This window comes from Rana temporaria, chromosome 12 (assembly GCF_905171775.1).
Source record: "Rana temporaria chromosome 12, aRanTem1.1, whole genome shotgun sequence".
NCBI classification, from domain to species: Eukaryota; Metazoa; Chordata; class Amphibia; order Anura; family Ranidae; genus Rana; species Rana temporaria.
The window spans coordinates 31024846-31047241 of NC_053500.1; the positions used below are offsets into that span (position 1 = coordinate 31024846).

General features: G+C 45.0%; 1 protein-coding gene across 1 annotated transcript in view; it reads right to left on the bottom strand.

Moving 5' to 3' along the window:
• The window catches only part of LOC120918314 (integrin alpha-IIb-like), a 72039-nt gene that overhangs the window by 38798 nt on the left and 10845 nt on the right, over positions 1 to 22396 (bottom strand). The window contains exons 7-13 of the mRNA XM_040329836.1: positions 14365 to 14405; positions 12699 to 12749; positions 9424 to 9476; positions 6805 to 7013; positions 5556 to 5738; positions 4958 to 5003; positions 1288 to 1392 (exon numbers count right to left, since the gene is read on the bottom strand). Coding sequence (XP_040185770.1) covers positions 1288 to 1392; positions 4958 to 5003; positions 5556 to 5738; positions 6805 to 7013; positions 9424 to 9476; positions 12699 to 12749; positions 14365 to 14405 — 688 coding nt within the window. The remainder of the gene's footprint in view (positions 1 to 1287; positions 1393 to 4957; positions 5004 to 5555; positions 5739 to 6804; positions 7014 to 9423; positions 9477 to 12698; positions 12750 to 14364; positions 14406 to 22396) is intronic.

The following is a 22396-nucleotide window of genomic DNA, read 5'->3' on the forward strand; positions in this document are numbered from 1 at the left end:
TTTTATAATAATGAAAAAAAGACTACTGTGACCGCTGTCAACCGAAAAAAACAAATGAATCCAAATTTGTTATGGTACTATACTGAATTAATTCCCTTATTCCCAATTGACTTTGTTTGTTGGGAAATACAAATTAAACAAATGGGGGCAGATCCACAAAGAGAGTATCTACTGATACACCGGCGTACTTTCAAATTTCCTGTGTCGTATCTTTGGTTTGAATCCTCAAACCAAGATACGACGGCATCTGGGTTAGATCCGACAGGCTTCGTACGCCTTCGGATCTTAGATGCAATACTTCAGTGTCCGCTGGGTGGAGTTCCCGTCGTTTTTTCCGCGTCGAGTATGCAAATTAGCTATTTCCGACGATCCACGAACGTACGAGTGCCCGTCGCATTCTTTTACGTCGTTTCCGTTCGGCTTTTTTCGGCGTATAGTTAAAGCTGCTATTTGGTGGCGTACGCAATGTTAAGTATGGCCGTCGTTCCCGCGTCAAATTTTAATTTTTTTATTTCGTTTGCATAAGTCGTCCGTGAATCGGGCTAGACGTAATTTACGTCCACGTCAAAACCAATGACGTCCTTGCGACGTCATTTCACGCAATGCACGGTGGGAAATTTAGGGACGGCGCATGCGCAGTTCGTTCGGCGCGGGGACGCGCTTCATTTAAATTAAACAGGCCCCCTACTCGCCGATTTCAATTACGCGCCATAGAGATACACTACGCCGCCGTAACTTACGGCGCAAATTCTTTCTGGATTCAAACTTATGCCAAGTAAGTTACGGTGGCGTAGCGTATCTTAGATACGCTGCGCCGATGCAGATAATTACGCTACACTGACTATAATAAGAAAAAAAAATAGATCTAAATCAATTCTGATCTTTTATGTTACGTTATTTTGGATGCTTCAAACAATAGCAAAAAGCCCAAACTATCACTTTTTGTCATCTGAATAAAACAAATAAATATTAACAAATTTGTTCTTTTCATTATAATTTATTTTGTATTCGTTTGCTACTATTGTACTTCATGGCCTCGGATACAACAAAATCAGGCAAATTTCATCCGCATTTCGATTTGTAACAAAACAGACTTCACATGTCTAAAAATTCAAAATGCCTCACCACACTCCCCCTCCCTAGCCCTCAACATTTTCAAAAAGCAGGAGGCCGCCACCATAGGAAAAGGGTTAGCAGATACCTGGGTGAGGAGGTTAGGTTTTTATTTTCATGTCCTTTAATACTGTATAACTTTTTTAGGTCTTTATTTAGTAGCCACATACTCACCAGGTAAAATAACCCAAAGGAGGCAGTTCACAGAGCGTCAGATCTGGGTTCAGGGAGTCTGGTAAAAATCTCATAGAGGTTTGGAGAAGGAGTACTGGCTGGGCCCTGAAACAAGGATATAAAAAAGGACATGCAAAAATGTATATTTCTTTTTCTGTTTTAGATCAATGGCCATTGATTAGCAGCAGTTGGATAAAACATTCTATATGCAATAAGCTATTGGTGGGAACACTAACCAATGGGGAAGCAGACAAAAACAAAGTTGCATTTCTTGTAAAGTGGGAAGGGATAGAAGCTGAGACATTAATAAGAAGTCACGAGGAACATGGTTCCTCTATGGTTTCCTGTGTTACTGGGAGGCTATCCGATTGAATGCTGGCACCCCATGTGACTCTGTTGGCCATCTTGGGTCAGGCAGTTTCTATTTAAGACCCTGGCTCCCAGGCTTGGCACGCATTTCATGTGTGGGTAATGTAGAGACAGGTCACCTATCTGTCAGAGACAGTGTTTAGTGGTAGGGAGAGGTTCCTGTCATGTACCTGATGGGAGACTGAGATGACGAGGTCGGCCTCTCTTGTATCTCCAGCCCTGGTACCGCTGGAGATGGAACAGAGGACACCAAGGGCCAGGAGGAACATGAGTGCCTGCAGGTGAAGGTTCAGACAGCCTAGGCGGGTCATAAGGAAGCCGGGTCCGGTAACAGGCGGGCAGCAGGGTACCAAGCAGCAGGCAGAAGAAACGTCAAGTGGAAGCCAGGATCAGGAACCGGTAGTCAGACAATAACAGAGTTCAGAATCAGAGTCAGGTCAAGCCAGGTTCAGCAACGGGAAGTAAGCAGGCAAATAGCAGGGATTCCGGGTATCAGGGTACTAGCTGAAGACCGATCAGCAAGAGTCTGGTGTCAGGCCAGTGCGCATGCGTGAAATCACGTCGCAAATAGTCAATGCTTTCGACGTGAACGTAACTTACGCAAAGCCCTATTTGCGAATGATTTATGCAAACGACGTAAACGAAGGAAAATTCGACGCTGTCCCGACGTCCATACTTAACATTGCGTACGTCTCATAGAGCCAGGGGTAACGTTACACCGAAAAAAGCCTTACGTAAACGACATTAAAAAATTGCGCAGGGCGGACGTATGTTTGAGAATCGGCGTATCTAGCTAATTTGCATACTCTACGCGGAAATCAACGGAAGCGCCACCTAGCGGCCAGCGTAAATATGCACCTAAGATCCGACGGCGTACTAACACGTACGTCAGTCGGATCTAGACCACATTCAGGCGTATCTTGTTTTGTGGATACAAAACAAAGATACGACGGCACATCGTAGAACTTATGCGGCGTATCAATAGATACGCCGCCGTAAGTTCTTTGTGGATCTGGCCCTGAGTGTTTACTGACACCACACCACACTGCACCTCCCCACATTTTTATGAAACTACGGTTAGGATTTTTCAATATCAATTCATTTATTTAGTCAATTAGATCCAAATATGACCTTTTAATACTAGTAAAAGTATTCAGCAAAATGGAACCGTCACCAACTCCCCCCCAAATCACAAACCTAATACCCACATATATCCGCCGCAATCACCAAAATTCACTCTAAAACCCATTTCCATCGATGCCACTAAAAATATCATCGGGACTCTGCGTAACAGCACAGCACCCAATGATATCATCCCCACTAAACTGCTGAAAGAAAGTGCCGATATACTGGCACCAGCTATCACGCAGCTCATAAACCAATCATTCAAGGAGGGCATGGTGCCAACCTTGCTGAAACAAGGTACAATAAAACCAATTCTAAAAAAACCTACCCTCGACCCCAAAGACCCAAACAACCGGAGGCCCATAACAGCTCTAAATGTCTTCTCCAAGGTAATGGAGAAAGTAGTTGTACAACAGCTGCAACTGCATTTAGACACCCTTAAATTACTCGACCCATTTCAATCAGGCTTCCGTCCGGGTCACGGAACAGAAACGGCGCTGCTCAAAATATGGGATGACGCTCTAGAGGCCGCAGACAAAGGAGAATCTTGTCTCCTGATACTGCTGGACCTAAACCGATCACAAATAGTGAAACTGGGGTCTTTCACTTCTGAAAAACGTACGGTATCATGCGAAGTCCCTCAGGGATCTCCCTTATCGCCCGTATTGTTTAATATCTATCTTCGCCCTCTCTTTGAAATCATCATCATCATTTGAAATCATAAGTTACTTTACCACTCCTATGCAGACGACACACAACTGTATTTCCGCATCTGCAACAAAAAGGATCATTCTCTTGGACTAGAGAAATGCCTTACTCTAATAGATAACTGGATGACAAACAGTTATCTTAAACTCAACGGTTCGAAAACAGAACTTCTCCTGTTTCACGCTAACCAGAAAAATCACCCCACGTCAACATGGACTCCCCCGCCCATTCTGGGCAAAACTATCACCCCTAGCACCAAAGTCAAAAGTCTCTGAGTCATTTTCGATACCTACATGACAATGGATGCACAAATAGGGTCAGTAGTCAGCGGATCCCACCATCTGCTGTGCCTACTACGCAGACTCACCCCCTTTATCCCGAAAGAGGACATTGCAGTCGTGGTAGGAACAATCATCAATTCCAGACTCGACTACGCAAATGCCCTCTATCTAGGACTCCCCAAATACCAAATCACTCATCTGCAAGTCGTTCAAAATACGGCCGCTCGACTAGTGACCGGAAAAAAACCATGGGAATCAATCTCACCTTCACTGAGATCCCTTCATTGGTTGCCAGTAAAAGACAGAATCACTTTCAAGGCACTCTGTCTAACACATAAGTGTATTCAAGGCAACGCCCCCCAATATCTATGCAAAAAAATAAAAGCCCATAACCCCAATCTCATTCTGCGATCCACCAATCAAAACCTACTCCAGATACCCAAAGCCAGATACAAGTCCAAAGGAGATCGAAGATTTGCAGTCCAGGGACCTCGCCTGTGGAATGCACTACCAACCACCATCCGACTGGAGTCGGACCACTTGGCCTTCAGGAGAAAGATTAAAACCCATCTCTTCTGAGGTCAAGGGGTTCCTTACCCATGAAATGGATACAGCGCCCAGAGGCGATTCAGTTCGCATGTGTTGCGCTTTACAAGTCTCTCACTCACTCAGTGAAAAGCAATTCTAACCATGAAATTACTTTTACGGGTCTTGAGTAGTAATGTAGAGTATGAGCGTTGGTGAAAGTGGTGACAGTACAAGGAAGTGTACTTTCCAGGGTCCTTTTGAGTGACCTGCTTCTTTTGCTTGGGGACACTTTCAGCAAAAGGGACAGATAACTAATGGTGGAAAACTGCAAGTAAGAGTCCAAAGCAGAAAGGACAAGGGTAAATAAATAGATAAAATGGTTCACAATGTCATCCACTTTTTATCGTGGTATGCTACCTGCACAAACGTATCTACAAGAGACTCTGCTCTTTTAGAAACCTAGCAATGCCAATTAGTACATATTCAATCAAAACATAGGTCGTACTGCTGTACACAGTGAAAAGCTGGACAAAGTTTTAAAGGATAGTGTATTCTAGTTAATTCTAGTTCTAGTTAAAAATGCTTCTATTTTAGGCATAAGTATACTATGAATAATTACACATTAGTCATGCATTACTCTTCTATTTATGTCCTCATACCTGTACACATAGACTGCGTCAGCTTCAAATGCTCCAACAATTAGATCTATAAATAACAAAATTAGCTCATGAAATAAGGAAAAACATAATACAATGATATATACAAGGTACCCATTATATTCTAGTTGCTTTAGGCAAGGATTTTTGTTTTACTTGTTTGCTGTACCATTGTTCTTGACCTTGTTATGCTTAGCTTGTAAGAAAAGAAATGGCTTCACATCCAGGAATTCTGATTGCCTTTTATTGTTCCAAGAGTTTTAGACACACAGAAATGACAGCTTAGACCACCGTGAGAAAGCTCCCAGTATGATGGTTATAAGGAAACAGGCAACCAGGAAGTGTGGAGATCACAGCAGAATTACAGCTACTTCAAAGCAAAAACGAGCAATGAGGACATGAAACCAGGACTGCAGTAAGGTAAAGGAAGCTATTTAGCTAAAAAAAAAAATCCTTTAGCGACCCTTTAAGCAGAGGACGACTAAGAACTTTAGATTTAGATTTCAATCACATGAAGTTATTTAAGGAGTACGAACCTGAACCCTTTAGAGTAAAAGAAGACAGGGTTGGGTTGTATTTCTGCTTAGCTACAGCTTATTACCTGGATATCCATTCTGATCAATGTCTTCCCCTCCTCTCAGAGAAAAGCCCAACCTGAATGAGGTCTCTGGTTGGCCCTCCAGAATCTGTGATGGCTGTGTAGACAAACCGGTTCTTTCACCCTTATATATGTATACACAGCCTGCTCCAGACTGTCCTCCAAAAGGAGAGCCTACAGCCACATCTAGAGAAAGACAAACCATTAGTGAGTGAATTTGAGTACATCATGTTTCATAAAACCGGAAATCAAAGATGAAATTTCATGTAGCCCACCAGCAGAATAATTGTACAGATTAACGTAGAACCTGGGAACTTTAAGGCCGCGTACACACGATCGGTCAAAACCGATGAAAACGGACTGAAGGACCGTTTTCATCGGTCCAAACCAATCGTGTGTGGGCTCCATCGGTCAGTTAACCTTCGTTCAAAAATATGAGAACTTGCTTTAAAATTGAACCGATGGACGCCTAACCGATAGGTCAAAACCGATCGTTATTATGCAAAAGCATGCTCAGAATTAAGTCGACGCATGCTTGGAAGCATTAAACTTCGTTTTTTTTTTTTCGGACCGTTCTCATCGGATGGACTGATCGTGTGTACGCGGCCTTAGACTTATGCATGTAATCAGATGAAGGAAAAATTCAAATAAGCTCAATAGCTCTGGCAAGGCGACTTCCACACAGCAAGGCTTCCCAGACCAAAACTAGATAAGAGTCCAAAATAATTTTAATTGTTGGTAAAAAAAATCATATAAAACAAATTGTCAATGCGTTTCAGGGTCAATACCACTTCCCTTTTCATCAGGGCTCAACGCAGGATAAAACCTGGGTGGACGGGGCCTCCATTGCTGCTCAGCAACTGCTGTCAGGTTGTTACTCCCTGTACTCCAGAGTTCAATGCTGGTTCCAACTCTTGGGCTGATAAAGGTGAATGGTGTGGCCCTCGAAACTTTTTGTTAACCAACAATTTAATTTATCTTAAACTTATTTATCTGGTTTTGGTCTGGTACTCCTCATCATTTCTAAGTAGAGGAGTCTACAATGGGCTAGCCAGGTTGGTAAAAATATATAAGGAGCTACAATTGCGTTAGATCATTTATCATAAGAAAAGTAGAATACGGATATGGGGACCTCTTTGAGTACATCAGATCATGAAGGTACTACACAAACTTGTTCCTATGGTTCAACTACTAAACTTTGTATAGAGCAAAAGATGATTTGGTAGTCACATAGAAATGCCTCCTCTCATACCATTGTATCCGTCTTGATCCAGGTCTCCTAGGGAAGCAATGGATGCACCAAACTGCCCATAAACATATGTCCCGCTAAGGATCTGAGGGTCTTTGTCAAGAATTGTGAGGCTGTTCTGTTTATAAACGTAGACTTGTCCAACTTCCAGGAGCTTTCCGCCTGCCTTGCGCTCAATGAAAAGAGGAGCTCCCACCAGCAAATCATCAAGGCTGTAAAAAATATACATAAAGGCTGTAATACAAATGTGACTAGCCAATTATAAACTATGCATCTCTTGATACATTAAGCTCTAATTAGTCTCTAGTTTGCATTCACTTACAAATAGCAAAGGCACACCAAACATGAAGCCTGAGGCCGCGTACACACGATCGGTCAAAACCAATGAAAACGGACTGAAGGACCGTTTCATCTGTCCAAACCGATCGTGTGTGGGCCCCATCGGTCAGTTATCCTTCGGTCAAAAAAAAAGAGAACTTGCTTTAAAATTGAACCGATGGACGCCTAACCGATAGGTCAAAACCGATCGTTAGTATGTAAAAGCATCGGTCAAAAAGCCGCGCATGCTCAGAATCAAGTCGACGCATGCTTGGAAGCATTGAACTTAGTTTTTTTCAGCACAAAGTGTGTTTTACGTCACCGCATTCTGACACGATCGTTTTTTTAACCGATGGTGTGTAGGCACATCAGACCATCAGCCAGCTTCATCGGTTAACCAATGAAACGGTCCTTCACTCCGTTTTCAACGGTTTTGACCGATCGTGTGTACGCGGCCTGATAGTTTTACTAATCCCAGGACCCTGCATTCATTATATCTGTTCTCCCACAGTACACAGAACAAGCTTATTACACTTTTGAATTGCCCTCAGAACCCCCTATTCGTTTGTTGGGTGTGCTTTGGTACATGTGAGCAGCCTCGCCAAGAGTCGGCCTAATCGATGAAATAGTCATTCTCAAATCTGGATATTAACAATAGGAGATCCAGCACCTCTTATGCATGTACCCAAAAATAAAAACCCGACAGGGGATCTAGCTCTCCCCTTCTCTGCTTAAAACAAAGCAATTTTATTTCTGTGTGCATTGCTGTTGCTTATTTTCTCTTTCCTCTTGTATGGTAAAACTTTGTCAGCAGGACTGTAAATGAGGGTAAATCCCTCATGATGAAACCCTGGATAGGAGTAAAAACCTGACGGGGGGGGGGGGGGGGGTGTCTAATCTTTCCCCATCCAATAAAAACAAAAAAAAGTTTGGGCTGCACATGCACTTTAACTCTACTTGCAGCCTAACAGGTGTATGAATTGTTAAGGGGAAATAAACATGAAATACATGCCGAGAACACCTATAAAAAGATGCCCATTCCTAATCTGCCAGTGTGTCCATGTAAAGAAGGTCATACACGGTCGAATTTCGAACAAATTTTCTTTTCAAAATCCGAAACTTCGTTTTTTTTTGTGATCCGATGATGCCACCATTGATTTTCGAAATTCGGCCGACCAAGCTTTTATGTTGCTACAGAAAATAATTTTCGTGGCCGGGAATATTCTTTTCTCTCTGGGAATTTTCTTGCACATGCGCATTTTTTTTCTATTACATTTCTCGCACTATTCTCCCATCATTGATTAGAAAATCTTTTGTTTTTCCAAAATGTCCGATTCCTCAAATTTGATTGCCACACGAAATCGGCTGTTGCTGCAGCCCACTAACGGTGCGAAATTCGTACGTAAATTCTTTGATACGATTTTCGAAATTTGAACAGACTATGAAAGATTTCCTTTACAAATATTGCTAACCATATACAGCAACAATACACAGATAATTATACTATGACTGCAGTACTTCAAAACAAGCACCCGAGGACTCTCCATTCAACCTAAAGTATCTATTAGTACAACCATATAGCTAGATTCACAAAGAGTTACGCCGGCGTATCAGTAGAATCTCGGAATCTAAGCTGTTGTATGCTTAAAGTATTCTCAAACTGAGATACACTTAAACCTAGCTAAGATACGACGTATCTTAGCTGTCTAGTTCCGCCGGCCACTAGGGGCGTGAATGCTGATTTACGCCTAGAATGCGTAAATCAGCGAGATACGCCGATTAACGAACGTACGCTTGCCCGTCGCAGTAAAGATACGCCGTTTACGTAAGGCGATTCCTGGCGTAAAGTTAGTCGAACAGATAGTTGGCTTAGTCAATGTTAAGTACGGCCGTCGTTCCCGCGTCGAAATTTGAAAAATTTACGTCGTTTGCGTAAGTCGTCCGTGAATGGGGCTGGACGTAATTTACGTTCACGTCTAAACCAATACGTCCTTGCGGCGTACTTTGGAGCAATGCACACTGGGATATGTCCACGGACGGCGCATGCGCCGTTCGTAAAAAAAACGTCAATCACGTCGGGTCACGAGAAATTTACATAAAACACGCCCCCCTCATCCTCATTTGAATTAGGCTTACGCCAGCCCATTGACGCTACGCCGCCGTAACTTAGGAGGGAAGTGCTTTGTGAATACAGCACTTGCCTCTTGACTTACAGTGGCGTAACGTATATGCGATACGCTACGCCGGCTAAAAGATATGCCGCACTACCTGAATCCGGCTAATAGTCTTGATTTAAACACTCACTTATCACCATTGATGTCTGCAACAGCCACCGAGTGACCAAAATATGCAGCAATCTGAAAAAAGAGGAAAACACACATTAGATGCTATTCACAAAAAGCATAATGCATAGATGATGTTCATTACAATGTGCCACTGATGCCCCGTACACACGCTCGGGATTTCCGACGGGGAAAAAGTCAGTCGTGAATTCCGACGGGGAAAAAAGAGAGCTGGTTCTCTTTTTTTTTTGCCGGCAGGTTGGGCAGTTTTCCCATCTGAAAAACTGCGAGGGCGCAAACACACAGCCAGGATTCCCGGCCAAAAGCTCTCCTCGTGTGTACGTGGTATTGGAGTTTTTTTTTTTTTTTTTTTTACAATCTAAATTTTTTTTTTTATCCCAGTTCCCTATGTATTGCTGCTCTTGAATTTACTGCACACAAATTACTTATTTATTTTCTTTTCAGAATAATATTACTATTTCTGACAGTGTTTTATTTCTATCTATGACCCCTATAGGAGAGACTTGTCCCCACTTCCTATCCCCGTAACACCTGTGCAAGAAGAGCAGGGTGCAATTGTCCTAAATCGGAACTCCAGGTATAAAGAGTTGCATTTACATTTTTTGAACCGTATAATATCAGTACATTCCTCAGTTGCCACAAAGGGATATAAATTTGCTTTGTGTGCACTGAAATGCCTTTGAAACCCAGCTATTACCTTTTAAAAGTAGTGGTGACATCATCACTGTACTGTACATAACCTACAAAGAGAAGAGTTGCGACAGGGGCCCAGTAGGCCTAACTTCTACAGGCCGCCTGTGGAAAACTACAGGAGGGGGCAAAGACGAGACCACTCATCCTGCACCAGGAGAGAGAGCAGCACTGAGCGTTCTTTAACCACTTCAATACAGCTTTCAGTGATGTCACACTTTGAATGACAGTTTAACGGTCATGCAACACTCCATATGACATTTTTATCATTTTTTTAAACAGATAGAGATTTCTTTTGGTGGCATTTAATCACCACTGGGTTTTTTTTTTTTTTCAATTTTTGCTAAACAAATTTAACTAACATTTTGTTTACGCCATATACCGTACTTATGTCTATTGTGTGTTATTTGTTTTTTAATTCTTTTGATACTTGCTCTGTTTGTGATTAATTGATGCCAATAAAATCTATTTGTATTATGTTATCGTCCACCTTGCCTCCAAAGACTGATCTAGGGCCATCTTAACCCCCTTCCTTTTCTAACATTTATCTCTCTAATACGGATGTGGCTCTAGGAGTGTTCTTCTAATTTTTACAGTAAAAAAAAAAAAAAAGCACTTGTGGGTTTAATTAACAATTTTTTTTTTGTACAATTCTCCTTTAAGAGGGTGTGGCAGGGTAATGATAATAGGTGTCCATTTTCTCCTGTTGTCATATTGCTCACTGTATTTTTTGCTATGCTACCAAACTGTTTTACATGTAACTGATTGAATATCAAAATAAACATTCCTTCTGTTAAAAAAAAATAACAAATTGGGAGGTACCGTATGTAAATGTCCCCTGTCACACTTGCCAGTTACCGGCTCTCCTCTGCTCACATTGGGGCAGCGCGTGAATAAAGGAATACCGATATCTAGCAAGTTTACATGTGATCAGCTGTGATTGGACACAGCTGATCACATAGTAAAGTGCTGCTGTGATTGGCCCTTTACCACGATCACAAGGCATGCCGGATGTGCGCTCCAGGGAGCGCAGTTCTAGAAGGACATCCATGGGCGCCCTCCCAGAACGAGAGAGCCATGCTGTAGCCATCTTTCGACTATAGCGTGGGCATAAGGTGGTTAATACACAAAGGCAAAGTTTCACACTTGAATAAATGTATAAGGGTTAGGGGTGATGGCGCTGCCTATGCCCTGCCCCCCTATACCATAAAGGTGATAAGAGGTCTAAAATAGGGTACTAGTAATAAAGAAATATAAATCGGTAATATGTGATGTGAAACTTTTGTGTCAAAGTGCCAGTGTTTAGGTCACATGAATGTGTTCCACATGAAAACCTGTATTGAAGTGTCAAATACCAGTGATGAAGAAAACAAATATATATGTAAAGACCTAGAATAGGCCCTGTGCAGGTATAGGTGACCTGCCTTGCAATACCACCTAGATGGCAGTAGAGTACCAAATAACAAAGTGCTGTGATCAAATAAAGCAAAACCAAAACAAAAACAAAAACTCAGTGACATAAATCCAAAAACAGCCTAAAGTCCAAGGCTTTGGCCCAGATTCTCAAAGGAGATATGACGGCGTATCTCCAGATACGCCGTCGTATCTCTGAGTCTGAACCGTCGTATCTATGCGCCTGATTCTTAGAATCAGTTATGCATAGATTTCTATTAGATCCGACCGGCGTAAGTCTCTTATGCAGTCGGATCTTAACTGCATATTTACGCTGGCCGCTAGGGGCGTGTACGCTGATTTACGCCTAGAAATATGTAAATCAGCTAGATACGCAAATTCACGAACGTACGCCCGGCCGACACAGTACAGATACGCCGTTTACGTTAGGCTTTTCCCGGCGTAAAGTTACCCCTGCTATATGGTGGCGTACATGCGGCGTACCAATGTTAAGTATTGATGTCGTTCCCGCGTCGAATTTTGAATTTTTATGTCGTTTGCGTAAGTCGTCCGTGAATGGGGCTGGACGTCATTTACGTTCACGTCGAAACCAATAATACTTTGGAGCAATGCACACTGGGATATTCCACGGATGGCGCATGGGCCGCTCGTGAAAAACGTCAATCACGTTGGGTCACAAGTTATTTACATAAAACACGCCCCCCTGTTCCACATTTGAATTAGGCGGGCTTACGCCGGCCTATTTATGCTACGCCGCCGCAACTTACAGAGCAAGTGCTTTGAGAATACAGCACTTGCCCGTCTAAGTTGCGGAGGCGTAACGTAAATAGGATACGTTACGCCCGCACAAAAATACGCCGATCTACGAGAATCTGGCCCTTAATGTTCAGGCAATAATCTGCATTAAGGAATCACATATGAAATGACACATAGTCTCTTCTATAGATCTGGAAAAATTACACAAAGCACACCGAGATTCTAGTACGAATACACATGGCTCTTTAATTTCAACGTTTACTAATCCCGCAGTTCAGCTTTAAAGACATTAACAGCAATAAAAACATTGTCAGAATTTCTAACCCTTCTCACCCTACTAAAAATGTTTTAGCTTTCCCTCTTGTCCCTATTGGAGAGGTTTCATGTCACTTCCTATCCTAACAATGATAAACCCACCTGATTTCCTAGGATTCTGAAAAGTGTAATTGGACCACTGTATATTTCAACCTGGAAGAGATAAGAACTGAATTGAAGTTAAAGGAATTGTGTGAAGGGGAAGAGACATTTTTTTGAGTCAGTATAAAATTAGGCATTAACAGGTTGTAAAGAGTTTTTCATTACTGCTTTTGTTCATTTTCTCCATAAAGACATAGGACCCGATAAACTATCGTTTCTTTTTGGGCACACTTGACATGTGCCAAATAACCAACATAGTGCACCATGTTGAAAAAAGGATTTGAGATTTGTGTGACAAAAATTGTAAAAAAAAAAGTATTTCAGTGAATGACAGACAAGGCAGCTAGGAAATCAATAATTGTAGTGACACTAAATGAGTAAAACAGACAGATGCTACAAAGGAATGAATAGATGAAAAACAACCAACTCCAGTCAAAAACGTTCCTTTAATTTTCAACAGAGTGACTAAGAGTCGGTTCACACTGGAGCGGCACGACTTTGGGGGCGACTCGTCAAGGCGTCCTGAAGACGACTTCAGAGGCGACTTGCAAAATGACTTCTGTATAGAAGTCAATGCAAGTCGCCCAAGTCGCCCCAAAGTCGTACAAGAACCTTTTTCTAAGTTGGAGCGACTTGCGTCGCTCCTACTAGAACGGTTCTATTGACTAGAATGGGACGTGACTTGTCAGGCGGCTGAGTCGCCTGACGAGTCGCCCCAGTGTGATCCGGCTCTTAGAGCCAGAACTCATGTCCAATTTGTATCCCTATCCTGTTGATCCCACGAGAAAAATGTATTGTGGTGCATTGGCATTGGCAATAAAAACCTGAAAATCCAATCCTTGCCCACACTAATATAGAAAGGTGTGTTGCTGTCTCTGTTCCAAAGCGAGGGACATTTTCATAGTTTCCTGTACTTGTCATGAAGGACAGGAAGTGAGATTCAATTCTGTCAATGGGGACACACACCACAATAACAGAGATTCTAACCCTTACCCTCTCGGTACAAAACCCAAAAAAAGTTTGAGCTTTAATTCAAACATGACCTATTGCATTTAGCATTCAAGTCTTATGCGGCGTACACACGATCGTTTTTCGTCATCAAAAAAAACAACGTTTTTAAATAGTCATTTAAAATGATAGTGTGTGGGCTTCACATCGGTTTTCTGCTTCTTAAAAAACGGAAAAAAAAATTGAACATGCTGCATTTTTTAACGTCGTTTTAAAAAATGTCATTTTTCGGGTTGTAAAAAATAATCGTGTGTGGGCAAAAAGACGTTTTAAACCCACGCATGCCCAGAAGCAAGTTATGAGACGGGAGCGCTCGTTCAGGTAAAACTACCATTCATAATGGAGTAAGCACATTCATCACGCTGTAACAGACAAAAAAGCGCGAATCGTCTTTTACTAACACGGAATCAGCTAAAAGGCGAATAGAACTTCCCCTTTAGAGTGCCGTCTTACGTGTTGTACATCACCGCGCTTTGTTCATCATTTTTCAAAAACTTTGGCAACATCGTTTTTAATGATGAAGTTGGAAAAACTTTGTTTTTTGGACATGCTGAAAAACAACGTTTTTTTCCATGCCGAAAAACGATCGTGTGTACGCGGCATTACACATTGCTTTTCCCTGTAAAAAGTCATAGTAGCAATAATTTACTGTACTAACCAATCCTTTGTTTTCAAAGTTTGGAGCACTGACGATGATTTCTGTAAAATAAAAACCATGTTATATTTTAGCCTCCACTAGAATAGGTCCTGAAATGCCTAGGGTGGAAAGAAGCGACTTATAGACACCACAGATTGACCACACTGCCTATTTTACTCTGTAATCTAGCAGCCCGGGTCAAACACCCCTCTTTTTCTGGTCAGACACAACCCCCACTTCCTCTGCACTACCAGTCTGACCGATGAAGGGTTTGGCAATTAACAGGAGGTTGTCCTGTTAGTTGGTTCCACCCCAGCGGGCATGTATTTTAGGCTCTGCCTTGTATGAAAAAAGAGATTTTTAATACAGCTTACCTGTAAAATCTTTTTCTTGGAGTACATCACGGGACACAGAGCGGCATTCATTACTATATGGGTTATATGGAGTACCTTCAGGTGTAGACACTGGCAATCTCAAACAGGAAATGCCCCTCCCTATATAACCCCCTCCCATAGGAGGAGTACCTCAGTTTTGTAGCAAGCAGTATGCCTCCCAAAATGGTCCTCAAAAAAGAGGGGTGGGAGCTCTGTGTCCCGTGATGTACTCCAAGAAAAAGATTTTACAGGTAAGCTGTATTAAAAATCTCTTTTTCTTTATCGTACATCACGGGACACAGAGCGGCATTCATTACTATATGGGATGTCCCAAAGCAATGCTTACAATGAGGGGAGGGAGAACATCTCCAAGACAAAAGGATTTAATTTAGAGATATACTCAAATCATAATAAATCCAACTTAGTTGAGAAAAATAATTTTAAATTTTAAATTTAACTCAAAAAAGAGGAGCCCCCGGAATCCGAGGGTCTCAAACTGCAGCCTGCAGCACTGCCTGCCCGAAGGCAGTATCAGTATTCCTTCTTACGTCCAACTTGTAGAATTTTGTAAACGTGTGGACAGAAGACCAGGTTGCCGCCTTGCAAACTTGAGCCATAGAGATCTGGTGGTGTGCTGCCCAGGAGGCGCCCATGGCTCTAGTAGAATGAGCCTTTAATGATACTGGAGGAGGCAACCCTTTCAAGCCGTAGGCCTGAGTGATTAATTGCTTAATCCACCTAGAAATGGTGGACTTTGCAGCTGCCTGCCCCTTCTTGGGCCCATCCGGTAGAATGAACAGCACATCTGTTTTCCGGATCTTCTTTGTAGCTTTAAGATAGGCCTTCATGGCCCTGACAATATCCAAGGTATGCAGCAACCCTTCCTTTCTGGAAGTAGGTTTAGGGAAGAAGGATGGTAATACCAAATCCTGGTTCAAATGAAAACTGGATATGACCTTCGGTAGGAAGGAAGGATGAGGGCGGAGAACGACCCTGTCCTTATGAAAAACAAGATATGGTTCCTTACAGGATAAGGCCGCTAGCTCCGAAACTCTTCTTGCGGAAACTATGGCAACCAAAAATACTAACTTCCTTGTCAGTAGAACCAAAGGAATTTCAGCCAACGGCTCAAACGGTTGTTTCTGTAAACTTGACAGAACAAGATTTAAATCCCACGGACAAAGCGGGGATTTAACTGGAGGTCTAATACGTAAGACCCCTTGAAGGAAGGTCTTAACCAGCGAGTGGGTGGCCAGCGGCCGCTGAAACCACACTGACAGAGCAGAAATCTGTCCTTTGATTGTGCTTAATGCCAATCCTTTATCCACTCCTAGCTGGAGAAAACTTAATACTCTATCGATGGTAAATTTGCGAGAAAGCCATCGCTTGGACTCACACCAGCCTACATAGGCCTTCCAGACCCTGTAATAAATCACCCTAGAGACCGGTTTCCTGGCTCTGATTAGGGTAGAGACTACTTTCTGAGACAGACCTCTACCCCTGAGAATCAGGGATTCAGCTTCCAGGCCGTCAAATTTAGATGCCGTAAGGCAGGGTGGAGGATCGGACCTTGCGATAGCAGGTCTGGCCGTAGAGGAAGAGTCCAAGGGTCTCCCACTACCATCTTTAGGATGAGTGAGTACCATGCCCTTCTGGGCCATGCTGGAGCTACCAGGATGACTGGTATGTGTTCCACCCGGATCCTGCGCAGCAGGCGGGGTAGTAACTGGAGCGGGGGAAACGCATAAAGAAGTTTGAACTGATGCCAAGGGCAAACCAACGCATCGGTTCCGCAGGCCATCGGATCCCTTGAGCGGGATATGAACCTGTCTAGTTTCTTGTTGAGTCTCGATGCCATGATATCCACGTCCGGCACTCCCCATCTTTGGCAGAGTGCTTGAAAGACTTGTGGATGCAGAGACCATTCCCCCGGCCATAGAGTCTGGCGGCTTAAGAAGTCCGCCTGAAAGTTGTCCACTCCTGGAATGAATATTGCCGATATGCAGGGCACATGCGCCTCTGCCCATAGGAGAATCAAGCTCACCTCTCTCTGAGCGGCTTGACTCCTGGTTCCCCCTTGGTGATTTATGTATGCCACGGCCGTGGCATTGTCTGATTGAATTCTCACCGGGAACCCCTGCAATTTTGACGTCCAAGCCCTGAGGGCTAGTCGAGCAGCTCTGAGCTCCAAGATGTTGATGGGCAACTGCTTCTCTGGCTTTGCCCAAGTACCTTGGCGAGTGCAACCATCCAAAATTGCTCCCCAGCCCGTCAGGCTGGCATCTGTGGTCACTATCTTCCAAGCCACTGGGCTGAAAGACTTCCCCTTCAGTAGATTCTGAGGGTCTAACCACCAACACAGACTTTGTCGGACTCTTGATAAGAGCGGCAACGGGATATCCAAGGCCTGTGGCCTTCTGCTCCATGCTGACAGGATGGCTGCCTGTAGGATGCGAGTGCTTAGAACCAGTAGGATTAATTCCTTGATGGCTTTTACCTTCCTCAGAGGTAGGAACACTCCTTGTTGTTCTGTGTCTAATCCCATGCCGAGATATTCCAACTGCCTTGTGGGCTGGAAAGCTGACTTTTCTCGATTTAGGACCCAGCCGAACCTCTCGAGGTATTGGACCGTGAGGGCCACTGCTCGCTCCAAGCCGGGAGACGAGTGGTCTATGACTAGGAGGTCGTCCAGGTATGCTAGGATCGTGACCCCTTGGATCCTTAGCTTGGCTAGGATCGGAGCTAGGACCTTCGTGAACACCCGGGGGGCCGTAGCCAACCCGAAGGGAAGCGCCACGAATTGGAAGTGACGCGAAGCCACCATGAAGCGTAGATATCTTTGATGTGGCTGATAAATTGGAACATGAAGGTAGGCATCCTTTATGTCTATGGACGCCATGAAGTCGTCCTTCTGGAGTGTGGCAGCTGCTGACCGCACGGATTCCATCCGAAATGAGCGGATCTTTAGATATGCATTTACCATCTTTAGGTCCAAAATTGGCCTGACATCTCCATTGGATTTTGGGATGATGAATAGGTTGGAGTAGAAACCCAGCCCCTGTTCCAGGACTGGTACCTCTACTATTACTTCCTGGGAAAGTAGATCTAATGCCGATCTTAATGCGGCTCCCTTTTCCGGATCGTTTGGAATCCTCGACTTCTGGAAATGAGGAGGAGGAAACCTTAGGAAATCTAATTTGTAGCCTGTGGCCACGGAAGACCGTACCCACTCGTCGGGAATGCTGGCTTCCCAAATCTCTGAAAAGAGTCGCAGCCTTCCCCCCACCTTCGTGGGTGGGGGCGCCCCTTCATAAGGTTGGCTTGGGGGCTGGTTTTGCTGGTTTGCGAAACCACTGCCTTTTGCCTCTAACAGCCTGTCCTTGTGATTTGCTGTTGAAGCCGAAGTTTGCTTTTGCAGGAGGCCGTCGATACTGCTTGGCATTAGAGGGCCCCTGCCCAGGGGAATACTGTCGTTTAAACGCAGGCCCCTGAACCTTCTTCTTAGTTGGCAAGAGAGTACTCTTGCCATTTGAAATGGTCTGAATGTATTTATCTAGGTCTTCTCCGAAGAGTCCTCCTCCATGGAAGGGGAACCCTACCAGGAGCTTCTTGCATGGGGGCTCAGCCTCCCAGCTTTTTAACCATAAGAGTCTTCTCATATGGATAAGGGATAACGATAAACGTGACGCTTGCTGGATAGAATCCTTGATTGCGTCTACCGTAAAACATATGGCCTTAGGGACATCCGAAAATTCTTCTGCCTGCTGGGCAGGAATAAGTTTAAGCATCTGCTTAAATTGATCCGATAATGCTTGAGCGACCCCAATCGCAGCCACAGCTGGCTGTACTACTGCCCCTGCAGTAGTGAAGGAGTTCTTAAGTAGTGCTTCCAAGCGCTTATCAACTGGATCCTTGAACACCTGTATGTTTTCTACAGGGCATGTTAACGATTTGTTAACACATGAGATGGCTGCGTCCACTGCAGGAGTAGCCCATCTTTTGGAAAATTTTTCTTCCATAGGATATAGGACAGAGAACTTCTTAGGTGGTAAGAAGATCTTATCTGGCTTGTTCCAATCTTGGAACAAAACTCCCTCTAATAGAGGATGGATCGGAAACACAGCATTGCTTTGAGGCGCCCTCAGTGAGCCCAAAGCTGAAACCGTCGATACCTGGAGATCTGGTACTGGCAAGTTGAATGCCCTATGGACCAAGTCCGACAATCCTTGAATCCACCAGCTCTCCCTCAGGGAGACTGCCCCAGACTCCTCTGTATCCGGATCCTCGATCCCTGAACCTACTTGGTCCTTGTCCAAGAGGTCGTCCAATTCCCCTGAGGAAAGGACCTCCTCTTCTGAGGGTCCGCGCTCGGGCGACGGAGATCTATTCCGCTTACTGCCCCGCATAGCTGCGGCTATCATTTTACCCATGCTTTTCTGCATCTCTTTTAAAGAGGTGAGTAATACCTCCTCCGTGACCATCTTAGGGTTGGACTGACCCGCGTCAGCTCCAGCCCCAGATCCCGATGGCCCCAAGGCTCCCTGTGGGGAAAGCAGCGGCATAGCTTTGTCCGAGACCTCAGACTCTCTGGGGGAATCCCCACCTCTTGTACCCTTGTTTTTTGATGCCATGGTACAATACCGAGGTACACCTGCTACTTATTGGTACCTGGGACTTATAAATAGTTAAATGCCCAAACACCTGTTTGGGGGATAAAAAAATGCTTCCTCTCCCCTAGATGACACTTTTTTTTTTTTTTTTTTTTTTTTCAAAAAAAAATCTTTTTTTTTTTTTTTTTTTTCAAATCTAGGAAAGAAAAAACATTCTGTCCCCCTGAGTAGTATTGCAAGAAAAACTATGAGATGGAAAAGAAACAGCCTATTCCTAGGCTTGAAAACAGTCTTTCTGAAGACTGCAATATTCTTTCTGGCCACTGTGTGTCCTCGGCGCCCCGTGCTTGCCGTTCTGGTCTTTCCTCCTCAGTTCCAAAGTATTGAATGAGCTATATCAGGGGTCTCCAAACTACGGCCCGCGGGCCACATCCGGCCCGCCAGGCCATTTATTCCGGCCCGCAGCGTGAATCCTTAGTTCCCCTGTTAGTTGTGGAACCTGCGCTGCATATTCGCCCCAGGCAATATGCAGCGCAGGTCCCGCAATCCCTCCCGGCGTCTCACTGTGTGTGTTGGCTGCTGGCTGGGACCACGGCATCCCAGCAGCCAATGAGGTGTTTAGGGCAGACCTGTTGCCGCCTCCCTGCTCCCGCCTCCCGCCTCGCTGTTAACCAGTAACGAGTGTGTAATACCAGCGGGGCGGGAGTCGGGAGATGCAGCAGGTCTGCAGTGCACAGCCAGTGATGGAGAGTGGAGACGCGCTGGACAAATGCAAGGAGGGGGGCTTATACACTTGTGTGGGGGTGGGTTGAATGGCGCTGATGGGGCACAAACATCTGGGGGCTGATGACTCTGATGGGGACACACGTGGAGGGGGTTTTTCATACTGATGGGGACACAAATTTTGGGGGACTGATGACTCTGCTGGGGACACACGTGGAGGGGGTTTTTCATACTGATGGGGACACAAATTTTGGGGGACTGATGACTCTGCTGGGGACACACGTGGAGGGGGGGTTGTAGACTGATGGGGGCACAAATGTTGGGGGGCTGATGACTCTGATGGGGACACAAATGTGGGGGGGGCTGATGACTCTGATGGGGACATAAATGGGGGGGGGGGCTGATGACTGATGGGACATAAATATGGGGGGGGGGTGATGACTCAGATGGGGACATAAATGTGGGGGGGGGGGGGTGATGACTCTGATGGGGACACAAATATCTGTGGGGTTTGATGGGGACACAAATGTGGGGGTGCTGGTGGCTCTTATGGGGACACAAACATGTGAGGAGGGGGGCTGATGGCTCTAATGGTGACACAAATATGCAGGCGGGGGTGGGCTGTGATGGGGACACAAATGTGCAGGGAGACTCGGATAAATGATGGGGGGGCTCTAATGGGGACACCAATTTTTGGGGATACTGATGGGGAAACAGATGAATGCGGAGACTGATGGGGACACAGATGAATGGGGACACAGATGAATGGGGACACAGATGATGGGGACACAGATGAATGGGGACACAGATGAATGGGGACACAGATGAATGGCGACACAGATGATGGGGACACAGATGAATGGGGACACAGATGAATGGGGACACAGATGAATGGGGACACAGATGAATGGGGACACAGATGAATGGGGACACAGATGAATGGGGACACAGATAAATGGGGACACAGATGAATGGGAAGACTGATGGGGACACAGATGAATGGGAAGACTGATGGGGACACAGATGAATGGGGAAACTGATGGGGACACAGGTGGATGGGGACACAGGTGGATGGGGACACAGATGAATGGGGACACAGATGAATGGGAAGACTGATGGGGACACAGATGAATGGGGACACAGATGAATGGGGACACAGATGAATGGGGACACAGATGATGGGGACACAGATGAATGCGGAGACTGATGGGGACACAGATGAATGGGGACACAGATGAATGGGAAGACTGATGGGGACACAGATGAATGGGAAGACTGATGGGGACACATATGAATGGGGACACAGATGAATGGGGACACAGATGAATGGGGACACAGATAAATGGGGACACAGATAAATGGGGACACAGATAAATGGGGACACAGATGAATGGGAAGACTGATGGGGACACAGATGAATGGGAAGACTGATGGGGACACAGATGAATGGGGAAACTGATGGGGACACAGATGAATGGGGACACAGATGAATGGGAAGACTGATGGGGACACAGATGTATGGGGACACAGATGAATGGAAAGACTGATGGGGACACAGGTGGATGGGGAAACTGATGGATGGGGACACAGATGGATGGGGAAACTGATGGATGGGGACACAGATGGATGGGGAAAATGATGGGGACACAGATGAATGGGGAGACTGATGGGGACACAGATGAATGGGAGACTGATGGGGACACAGATGAATGGGGAGACTGATGGATGGGGAGACTGATGGGGACACAGATGAATGGGGAGACTGATGGGGACACAGATGATGGTGACACAGTTGGATGGGGAGACTGATGGGGACACAGATGAATGGGGAGACTGATGGGGACACAGATGAATGGGGAGACTGATGGGGACACAGATGATGGTGACACAGTTGGATGGGGAGACTGATGGGGACACAGATGAATGGGGAGACTGATGGGGACACAGATGATGGTGACACAGTTGGATGGGGAGACTGATGGGGACACAGATGAATGGGGACACTGATGGGGACACAGATGATGGTGACACAGTTGGGTGGGGAGACTGATGGGGACACAGATGAATGGGGAGACTGATGGGGACACAGATGATGGTGACACAGTTGGATGGGGAGACTGATGGGGACACAGATGAATGGGGACACTGATGGGGACACAGATGATGGTGACACAGTTGGGTGGGGAGACTGATGGGGACACAGATGAATGGGGAGACTGATGGGGACACAGATGATGGTGACACAGTTGGATGGGGAGACTGATGGGGACACAGATGAATGGGGACACAGATGAGGACACAGATGAATGGAGAGACTGATGGGGACACAGATGGATGGGGACACAG